At 41.8% G+C, this 12076-nt stretch overlaps 1 protein-coding gene across 1 annotated transcript; it reads right to left on the minus strand.

Moving 5' to 3' along the window:
- Positions 1-3390: 3390 nt before the first annotated feature.
- Positions 3391-6885, minus strand: LOC134535747 (uncharacterized). Its single transcript, XM_063374979.1, has 2 exons — positions 6151-6885; positions 3391-6064 (listed from the first exon to the last, which is right to left on the minus strand). The coding sequence occupies exon 2, from the start codon at positions 5449-5451 to the stop codon at positions 3514-3516; it is 1938 nt and encodes a 645-aa protein (XP_063231049.1). The 5' UTR covers positions 5452-6064; positions 6151-6885; the 3' UTR covers positions 3391-3513.
- Between the last annotated feature and the right edge of the window lie 5191 nt (positions 6886-12076).

Below are 12076 nucleotides of genomic sequence, written 5' to 3' on the forward strand. Positions count from 1 at the left end.
ACTCCCAGCTCGCGTCACCCGCGTTCCTCCTAACTCAATGCCTCGTCATGCCAGTTACAATCATCCACCCCCTAAAAATCAACAAGCTAATGCTGAACCCAATGTCCTAAACGAATTTGCCGAACTGATTAAGTTAATTAAAGACCTCAACTTACTAAAATGGGTTCCCTTTTTACTAGATGCCATCCGGAAATTTAAATCATCGCAGAACCAAGACGAGAAGTGCACAGTGATTTTCTCCGTCCTTAGTACAATTGCTAATGCCCTCCCTTAAAATCATTATCTGGAATAGCAACAGCATCGCCAACAAGGCAGCCGAGTTCAATCATTTTATTTCACTCCACAAACCAGACCTGGTGTTCTTGGCGGAAACCTGGCTCAGGGCTGGCGTTCCGTTCATGGTGCCGGGTTATGTGACGCATCGGGCCGACCGGTTGGGTGGCAAACAGGGGGGCGTGGCTCTTCTTGTGCGCCAAGCTTTGTCGCACCATAGGCGCCAAACACCTCAATTGCAGCACATGGAAGCGGTGGCAGTTCGGCTGCATACGAACCCCACGCCTTTTACTGCCGTGGCCACTTACATCCCACCAACCACTCCATTCCCGGCCGAGGACCTCACAAGCCTTCGCCGGCTCGACTCACGCATCATACTGGCGGGTGACTTCAATGCCAGGCACAACTCCTGGGGCTGTCTCCACAACAATTATAAAGGTATCGCCCTCCGCAAATACCTGAAGGAAACCACCTTAGTACTACATGTCCCTGACACGTTCACGTACCACCCACACTCCCATACTGGCAGCCCCAGTGTACTGGACCTGGTGATAGGCACATGCCTACCCAGAGTCAATCCCCTCAAAGTCTGCACCGACCTGACATCAGACCACTACCCTGTCATAGGGACAATTGACACCACAGTCACCCCTGCTTCCACAAACACCATCTACGATTTCAAACAAGCTGACTGGAAAATGTATCGAACAGCTATGGACCAGCAGCTAGATCTGCAACGTAAAGCCCGCACAAAGGAGGAACTTGACCAACATGTTCTTCACTTTGCTGACACCATTATCACCTCAGCTGCCCTCCATATCCCCAAAGTAAAACCGCACCCACTCGGAATACCACTCCCAGCTCACATCAAGACACTCATCTCGCACCGCAACAGGGCTCGGAGCCGATGGCAGCGTACCCGCCTGCAGCCAGACAGGGACGACTACAATGCTCTGTTCCGACAGTGCAGAGTGGCCGTTGCTGAATGGAGGTCGGCGGGCGAAGTCAAAAAGCTCGACGCGCTGTCACTCGCAAATGGTTCGGTCTGGCGCTTCGCGCGCAGTCTCCGCGCCGCCAGGTCATCGATCCCGCCCCTAGAGGTGGACGGTGGCATGGCGGAGTCGGCGACTGACAGGGCGGAGTGCATGGCAAACCACTTTGTGAACTCATTCGCACCAGCACCCATACCACCTCACATCTCCAAGCTCCCCACACACTATCAACCCCCTCCACCTCCAATGCCAGGCTCCCTCAAGACAGCTACGCCCAGGCAAGTGAGGAAGGAGATAGACCGCGTGCGCCATAACGCCGCTCCAGGCCCGGATGAAGTCACCCCACGCCTCCTCAAATCCATCTCACGCAAAGCACTCATCTACCTCACCAACATAATCAACAGCATTCTCATTTCAGGTCACTTCCCACGTCCATGGCGTGAGGCCACGGTAGTACCCATATTCAAGGGAAAAGGTGCCTCCAATCGGCCGGCATCGTACCGTCCCATCGCCCTGCTCTCAGTGATATCAAAGGTAGCGGAGCGCATAGTTCTGGCCAGGCTGGAAGCGGAAGTAGCCCGGCTACAACCGCTGCCTGAATTCCAGTTTGGCTTCCGACGTCACCTATCAACACAACACGCATTAGCTCACGTCACCGACCAAATCACCCTCAGTTTCACACAAAGGACCCATACCGGCATGGTGTTGCTAGACCTGAGTCGTGCATTCGATACTGTCCACCATCACGCCCTAATCCTCAAGCTGGCCTTCCTGGGACTAAACCCTGCTCTTCGCTGCATCCTTCACTCTTTCCTGGAAGCCCGCACGTTCTGCGTACGGGTGGAAGGGTCCACTTCATCCTCTAGAGAGATCACTGCAGGAGTCCCTCAAGGGTCCACGCTCTCTCCCCTATTATTTTCCCTATATACTCATGACATTCCCAAGCCCCCCGAATGCACGATTGTCATGTACGCGGATGACACCGCGCTGATGGTTAGACACCATGACCCCGTCCTTATTAAAGCAAGGCTGACCGCGGCCATCAACATAGTTAATCATTACTTTATGTCCTGGGGCATTCTCCCTAACCCCGCCAAAACCGAAGCCATTTTCTTCACCAGGCGACGCCCCCGCCTGCCACCCACACTGTTTGTGGGGGGCGCAGTGATAAAGTGGAGCGATTCAGTGAAATACCTCGGTGTTACACTGGATCGCACACTGCGCTTCTCCCCGCACTTTTCGTCTGCCACTGCCCGGGCCTATCGCGCTTTTAACTCGATCTCCTCCCTCCTCCGCCCCCACAGCCCCTTGCCTGACCAGGACAGAGTGCGCCTCTTCAAGGCGTACATTGTCCCTATTTTACTGTATTCCTCTGTAATATTTGCCCATGTCCCCGACATCCGATTCCACCAAATAAAAACATGTTTCAATAAGCTACTCAGAGCAACACTCGGGAAATACAGACATGTAACTAACACACAATTACACGACCTTGCAGGCACACTATCACCACGCCAACTAGTCATTAAATACACAGACAAATTTTTCACGAAAGCATCACAACACCCGTCTACACTCATACAGAACATTGGACAACACAACATCACACGACCACACCCACACAAACTAATTACAGACTACCACCCAGGCAGGCCACCCTGACTGGGCAGAAGAAGAAAATCCTCCAAACAGCCACAAAAGTGTACAGTGCTACGGACATCCACCAAAGTGCCGTGCACCGAGACCGCAAATGAACGCCAACCAAAGCGACATAGATACAAAAGTGCAACTTATGTAATATAGTGTACAATAGTGTAATATCTATTGCTCCAGGGAGTAATAGTATAAGTCAAAAACTTCTATTTTTCAGGAGAGAGGTTTAAAGATTTTAAATTAGTGACAATATCAAATTTCCATTATTTTAAATAAACCAAATGGCTACATATGCTTAGTAAATGATTTATTAGCATTTTACAACAACAATATTTCTTTCTTTATTGCTAAAGATTAAATAAATGACATGTACTGTTAGGGCCCATCATTTACATGACTTATACTGGTGAGAACACTGCAGGTTTAAAGACATGTACTCTTAAGACCATTAATTACATGACTTGTACTGGTGAGAATATTGCAGGTTTTCTTAAATTAGATGACACTTTTTGCTAAGAAAATGATTAATTGACAACATTCGTATACTTATTACAAAAACCTTTGGAAGGTAAAGCTCCGGAAAGTGCAAAAATATTCATTCATTGAATTCCTCTATATCAGGAAGTACATCTCTTGCATCCACAGTAGTTTTCAAGTTTAAATAAAAGCTGTGAAAAACTGTGTCTATCAATGGCAACAGCTCCAAGAGATCCTTCTTTTTCTCTTTGGAAATGGCAAGTGTGGAGTTATAACATTTCTTTGGATGTAACAGCTCATCTGGACTGCGGTTCCGTCGTTTTAAACAAATTTCTCTGAAAGGTGCGTCTTCATCAAGTGTGTTCTTAAATTGAATCACTCGTCGTTCTTGAGTGTATCTGAGCCATCTCATCTCAGTCCACTTGAAGGGTTCTCCTGAACTATCCTTCTTTCTAAGAAAGAGACTAGTTTTGTACAGCTCAGCAAAATTGAGGAAGTCCTGATGATTAAGTTCTACAACTTCAAATTTGTTTTTCCTTCCAACAGTTCTGACAAGCTGGTACCAGTCATGGGGGTGTGACACAGTGAAGCGCAGTTTTTTCTTCTGCTTTTCTATAAGTGCATGGTCTGTGTCACATTCCATATGACTATGCCCACTCACCATAAATTTATGGTCCACCAACTGAAGATTACATTTCTGTTGCATCAAATACAGAAACATTGCTGCTACATGCGAGTTACGGTTCTGGCCGCCACATGTATCTGAATATAAAATAATGTGCGTTACATCTTCAGGTAACTCAGAAAGCTCTCTCAATACACATGTGGCAACTTGATTTGCTCCACGAGCACCTTCGCCTTCATGCCACATATAACAACGAACAGATGGTTTACTAGTTTCGTGCATAGTTAAATTATACGTCCAGAGCTGTCTTTTGTAAAAAGACACAGACGACTGAACAAAAGGTGTGGGCAAACATTGTTGTAAGTCGAACGTAAAACACCTTTTGCTAGGATCATCTTTAGCAGTTTTCTTGTCGAGATCTTTCTGTAGGTATGCTTTATCAGCTTCTGCATGATGCACAGATATTTCCTGTTTTATATCTTCTTCTTCTGCACCACTCGCTAGCTTCACTTTCATTTGTAATGTGTCACACCTATGACAAGTGTCTACTTTTGGTGCTTTAAAGGCTAGTCCCAAGGACTTAAACTCCCTAGTATATACAGTACGCCCCACAGGATTAGAAGTTGATTCTTTGTAAAATGAGAACATAGTATTCAAATCCAGAAAAGAAGGAAGATACTTCTTGTTGTTTGTTCTTCGCGTGTAATGAGATTCGTAAGAAGGGAATGATTGTATATGCCTTTTAACCTCATCCAGTCGTTCATCAGAAATTGCATTACCAGGTGATGTTTTTCCCCTGTTGTCCTGCTGTGTGATACCAGATGTAGAGGTACTTCTGTTGGTGATTGCAAGAGTTACAAACATTTGTGTCTCATCTAATGTGTTCATAAAACATCCCCTACAAACTTTTTCTCTTTTCCCATTTATCTTAAAATGAAACGTATGTGTAACCATTCTAAATTTCTCTTTATCAGGATTGTAAGCTCTTTTTCTTGATGTTTTGGTTTCCATAGTATCAACAAGGCTGGCAACATATGCTACTCTCCTGTCTCTACTACCAAGAGACCAATATTCTTTAAAAATACTTTCTCTTATGTCTTCAGGAAGTCTCTTTCTACATTCTGCTCGACAGTCTCTAAGAGGTTTCATTACTCTAGCTTTGACAACTTTACCGCTTAAAGTTGTGTATGACACCCCTCTGTTACGGTTTACACACTTTTCTCTTTTTCTTGCTCTTGAAAACCTACATTTTTTCACTTCAGCTTCAATTGTTTGTGTATTGTCTTCTTTTTCTCCGAGACCAGCCTTCCTCTGGCGAGGAACATTAACGGAAACATCATCTTCACTTGAGCTTTTCTCTTCTATCGGTTCATAATCTGGATCAATTTCTCCATTATCAATATTTACTTCTGCAATGTCTTCAGTAACCATTGGATGGAGCACTGTCAAACTTCCATCTCCATTATTACCTATAAGTAAAACAATTATTTTAGCTACAAGCACACAATAATGCCAATGACTTTTAAAAGAATGATTAGTTTTGTATCAACTCTCTTACCTGCCCATGTGTTCCGCGTATTTTCAAGGCCTCTGTCCTCATCAACAACATCATAGGAAAATTCACTCTGTTCATAATGTGGTTCATTTTCTTTATTTCTGTTATTTGCATCTGCAATGTCTTCAATAACCATTGGTTGGAGCACTGTCAAACTTCCATCTTCATTATTACCTACACATAAAAATAATGACGTAAGTATAACCACACAATAAAGCCAAAGACTACAATATAATAATAGTTTTACATCTACGCTTACATGCCAACTCATACTATGTAACTTACTTGCAAGGCCTGTGTCCTCAACAACAACTTCAAATAAAACTTCATCAAGTTCCCAATTGTATGATGAGGTGTTTGGTAGCTGTGTGCCATCAACATTAACGAGTTGTTCTTCAGTCACATTAGAAATTTCTTCATCCATACCATTCGAAATTGTGTTCCTAGTATCTTGAACAAAGACATGATCGTCCTCGTTTGTTTTTCTTTCTGCAATAAATAAACAAATAAAATATGGGCACTATCATAACATGAGAATAACTGCACTATAAAAGCAACATAACTTTTGTCCTTACCTGACCAGTATTCCGCGATATTCACAGTTCCTTTCTCATCTATATCGTCCCTAACCTCAATTCGGTCGTTTGTTACAACAGGTATGTCTTTCACATTTTCAATCACATCTGAAATAAAATAAAAGACAAAAGTAATAATGCAAAAGATTTTACTGCAGTTACAGACATAAATGGAGTACCACACTAAATTTAATTAGCACTTACCTGCATTTAAACTGGAGGTATTCTCTTTAGCTATTTTCGTTTTTACAAGTTCAACAAGTTTTTTTCCTCTGCTATACATTATTTCTCCTACACACTATACATTATAATGTAAAAATCAGAGGAATAGTGAAAAATAACGCAGAATCTTCTACTATTGTTATAACTTTATAAGTTAAATTCTAACCACAACCAACAGCTGGGAGAAGTTGTTCCCAATAGTATAAGTCAGTAAACAAGCAACAGTACCAACATAATTTTGACTTGGGTGTAACAGTATAAGTTGACTTGTACTCTTACACCCAACATAATTTTGACTTGGGTGTAACAGTATAAGTTGACTTGTACTCTTACACCCAACATAATGAACTTTATTTCTCTTGGACTGTTAGGTTCAAATCGTTATTACACTGGAAACAAAGTACAGTAGAGACTTATACTCTTAGACACACATAGTCGGCTACTTAAAAAATACTAATATCCGAAAAAAAAAAATTCAATATTTTGACTTATACTCTTACTCCCTGGAGCCAAAGATATATAAGCCGCAAGCATAACCAAACCTACTCCCAAACTGTTCAGTAAAAATGTGTAACCATGTGTATGTAAATATCAATAATAATTTCTCTGTAAATATATTTCAACGTGTATGATCATCAGAAAAAACATTGAGCCCCCAGGCTCCAGAACATTACGGAGGTTTTTTAAACTTTTCCTCCTAAAAACAATTATTAAATAAATGCAAATGTATATATGAAGGGTTGTATAATGTCTATAAACTATGGAAAAAGAGCACAATGTGCTGGCGTTCCACTATGTAAACCTATGTAAATACCAATGTACGCAAACATCGCAATAAAAAGCTTTTGAATTTGAATTTGAATTTGTCCGATCACCGAAGTTAAGCATCGTCGAGCGTGGTTAGTACTTAGATGGGTGACCGCTTGGGAACACCACGTGCCGTTGGCACTACTATTTTGCACCCTACAGAAAAAAATTTTTTTTTAAAAATTTCAATTTTCAATTTTTTTTCCCCACAATCACCACATTTCCCCCCCCCCCCCCCCAACACACACACACACACACACTCTCTCTCTCAATCAATCAATTAATCAATCAATCAATCAATCAATCAATCAATCACTCACTCACTCACTCACTCACCCACTCACCCACCCAGCAGCTGTGAATCTTCGCATGTGTATACCTCATACAAAATTCAAAGTGAAAAAATAAATATATAAGTGTATATGTATGTATGTATATATATATGTATATACACACACACACACACACACCTATTTTGAAGTTTCTCTGTTTCAACATGTTTCAGTGGGCAGTTATGTATAATAATGAGAGATTCAAAAAGACGTTGATAACAATGTCATCAATGCCCGTTTAGTGTGCTCATTTGTTGGATGGTCGGCAGCAATACTAGAGGTGGTACAGCTGTAACCTGTAAAATTGTACCTGCAATGTGTTGTGTATGGAAAAAAATAAAAATTATATCATCTAAATTTTTGTTATTCAACAATAACCTTCCCATCAATGCATGATGTCACAGTATCCATAGCTCTACTCTTTCTGCCATATAACATTGAAAAAAAAAAAAAAAAAAAAAAAGGAGCTATTAGAATAATAACAAAAGATAAAAAATCATCTAACTGCAGAGAAAAATTCAAAAAACTTAAAAGTCCTGACTGCCTAAAATGAATACGCTCTAGAAACTTTTTATTCATTCTGAAGAAAAAGAAGAAAAAAAAAAATTAAATATATATATATATATTTTTTTTTTAGATATTCGCACATAGGTATAACACCAGAAATGCTAGTAAATTGAGGATAGTTGAACATAACACTAGGCGATTTGAAAATGGACTAAATTACTTGGGAGTAAAACTTTACAACTTAATATCACAGAAAATAACTAAAACAATTTACCAGTATTAAAAAAAAAACAGTAAAAAAAATTCTTATAGAATATCCTACCTACCCTCTGAAGCTATTCTTTAATTTGATTGATAATAGAGAAATTGAACTGTTAATTTGTTGAATGGACTTGTGATAACAGGTGCTTCATGTCTTGCATAAAGTTAAATTGTGTAACATGTTATGTATTTTTTTTTTTTTTTGAAATTTTTTTTCTTGGTAACTTGCATCATGTAAATATTAATTGTCTGCACATACATGTTCTATATCCCGGAGCCTTGACTCCACGTGGGATCAACAGAACAAAAAAAAAAAAAATAAAAAAAAAATCCAGCTCACTATTCTAGGTGCATTTTGCTAACAATATTTGGAATATATATAGGTATATATATATTTTTTTGTGTAACATGCAAATTCTGTATTATTCTGCACACATTATTTATAATCTTCTATCATTTTCTTAGATAATAACTATTAATTCATAAAATTGATTGTGTGTGCATAACCTCCTGGAAACATTTGCACTTACCTCCTACTTTACTTTTTCATTTAAGCAATCCTATTCGCATGTATACACTTAGGTTGCAGGATCGAAATTGTGTAAAATTCAAAGTGTGTATTGCCTGAAAGAAAAAAAAAAAAAAAAGACATACCAAATATTTGCATACAGCGACACACTACATATTTGCACAGAGTGGAGTTTTGCGGTAATTAACCTAGCACAATTTACCACACGCAATCACACGCCCGCGATGTGATAACACACTCGCTGTTTTCCTGTTGACCGGCACGAGGAGTAAGAAAAATTGATATTTACACGAGCACACACTCCCACACTAGTCACAACGTCGGTCATCAAGTTGTGTTGAAAATTCCTGTAGCCTCTGTTTTCCCAAATGATTTCACTTAAAATTTCATTTAACAAGACCATAAACAAATTTACAATACTAATTTCTTAAACAAACACTTCAGCGAACAAGTGACTGTCGCATTCATTACAAAGCTTACAACTTAACAGATGTTTCCGATGTGAAATAAAATAAGAAAATGTTTTACAACCAACCTAGAACATTTAGTCAAAACGTTTTTGTCCTGGTTTATGATTATTTTCCGTGACATGAATGTTTCAAAACTAATAAAAATACGAATGCAGCCAAATATAATGAAGTTAGCACATAAAAGACGACTTAAAATATTTCATTTTTCGAGAATTGGCAGAGCATGAACGCACAGGTCCAACGGAAATTTCTTTAAAGATAAACGACCATCGGACAAAAACACCCCCTCCCCTCATCCTCAAAAACACGTGAATAATATACTTTTTCAATTATATTTTTATCGTTTTTTTTAAATATACTCATTAAAACTTCAAATTAAGCAGGTACTCGTGTGTTTTTTTCTCTACAATGTACCTGATCTCGGTGCGTAAACCTACATCATTTAGAGATGGAATTAATGTACACATACAAGTAAAATTTTGTTCCATTGTAAAATTGAGAGAAAGAAGGTTTTCCAAACGCATTAAGTATGGAGACTTTAAATAAGATTACGAGCTTATAAATGTTTGCAACGAAATAAAGTGACCATGTATCTGCAATTTCAAAAATATTTTTGCTCTGCTAACCTCACATGCAAGCAAGTAAAAATAACCTCACAACTTACTTACCTCTCTCAATTTCGCAGTACCAAAACATAGAAGGGATAAATAGGATAGTTTTTATTCGAAATCCTGCAAGAGTTTTAATTTTTATTAAAATATTTCTCCAATGTAGCATGTGTGTGGAATACTTCATCAGCAACTTGCATCTGCACCTTGAGTGAATTGAAGGGCAGCCAGTTTTAAAAGCTAAACAGAAACTGCACTCTTGAGAATGCATCAGATCCAAGTGAAATGCTTGTTGTGTGTACAGTTAAAAGTTTTATTATTCACACAATGAAAATGTAAACAAAATTTACTCACAATAATAATCACATCATCCTTGGAGGTGCACGAAGAAAGCCATTCCAGGTGGCACTGAACAAGGTGATTTGCTAGTGCTTCCACAGCAAACAGCCTTCATGAAATTATCTCCACATTTTCAGCATACTATACACTAAAGTATACCTAAGTTAATTTAACCATTTTCAAGTGATTCCAGCACAAATTACGTATTTGATTCCTTGAATAACATCTGCAAATGAAAAGTTCCCTGTTTGGTGTAGCAGTAAATTTAAACAGCTCGCAGTGCAAATTAAACAGTGCAGCTGCCATAAAAAAATTACACTATTAGTGGAACTGCCCATTATGTCATCGTAGACTGCTGACATTTAGAAAACATTGAAAAATCAGTGCTAAAGAAGCCCTACATTACTTTCGCTGTCCAAAGTGCGCTGCTCCCTACGTGAGCAAGGCATCGAGAATTTTCTGAACCGTCCGCAACCAGAAAATTGGGTAACCAGATATTTGCAGAAAAAAAAAAAAAAAAAAAAAAAAAAAATAAAATTTTGGACGAAAGGGGAGTTTGCCTTGAGCCTTGGCCGAGGACGGACGTACGGAGAGGAGCTCCGCGCCTAAAGCTGTGTGTAGCACTTCACAGTGCTACCCAGTGTTTTCCTGAAAGGTAGCCTGTGCACCCAGAGTGCGCAGGCAGGTAGAGTGTAACGGTACCAGGTAAAGGTAGTATTAACGACCAACGAGCTCTGAGACACCCGGGGAGTTAGATCCCCTTCAGCCTAGCCTGAACCCGGCTAACTTAGCCCCGGGGGACGGTCAGTGGGTGCTCACGAGTGTGAGGCTGACGCGACTTAAAGACATAATGACAGAGATGGACGACTCAATGCCCTCCCCTCAGGAGGACGCAACCGATGGCGACTGGCAGACAGTCGCCACGAAAAAGGCGAAGAGGTCGCACCACGAGATGGCGGCCTCTTCCTCAACCGAGCAGGCGGGCCCCGCCCCCCCCAACCAACAGCCACCTGCGGCAGCGCCCAAGGCCCATCGCGTCAAGCCACTCTTCGTGTTCCTTGACCAGGGGCACCAGTACCCGCGAGTGTACCATACACTCAAGAATGCCCTCACCGAGCGCTTCACATGCACAAACCGCGGGAAGGACGAAATAATGGTCCACACCGCCACCATCGCGGACTACACGCGCGCAGTTAAGGCCCTTCAGGCCATTGGTGCGCAGCACTCGGTACTTCTGCAACAGCACGAAGTACCGAAAAAATTCGTACTGCGCGGCGTACACCGTCACACACCAACGGACTTCCTACAAGAGGAGTTCGCCGCACTGAACCTGCCCGTCCAGAACCACTGGTTCATGGAGAACAGGCGGAGACGGGAGAAGTGCGACGCCCTCGTCATTGAGGTGCCGCAGTCGTGCGACTCAGCGACCATTCAGGCTCTGCGCGAATTCGCTGGAATGCGGATTCGCGTGGACGACTACAGGCGACCGAAGGGCCCTGCGCAGTGCAGCAACTGCCAACGTTTCAACCACGTGGGCAAAGGCTGCAGTGCAGCACCAGTCTGCAGGTGGTGCAGTGGCTCGCACTGCGCCACCGAATGCCCGCACGGGGGCCAGCAGGAGCACAAAAAGTGTGCTCACTGCGAGGAACCGCACTGCGCCAATTTCAAGGGGTGCAGTGCGTACAAGAAGGAGACACGGAGGCACCTTCCCCCCCAAGAACGAAAGAAGCGGGAGCTACAATCCCGCCGCGACATGCGCGACAACACGCGCGCCACCAACCAGCCCCAGCCTCAACAGCAGACACCACAGGGACATCACGCCCCCCCAAGACACAACCCCTGGGGCCCACC

Source organism: Bacillus rossius, chromosome 10 (genome assembly GCF_032445375.1).
Source record: "Bacillus rossius redtenbacheri isolate Brsri chromosome 10, Brsri_v3, whole genome shotgun sequence".
Lineage (NCBI taxonomy): Eukaryota > Metazoa > Arthropoda > Insecta > Phasmatodea > Bacillidae > Bacillus > Bacillus rossius.

Excerpts from the sequence above, each read along its gene's own strand:
- LOC134535747 (XM_063374979.1), bottom strand. The coding sequence starts at position 5,451 with ATGGTTACTGAAGACATTGCAGAAGTAAATATTGATAATGGAGAAATT.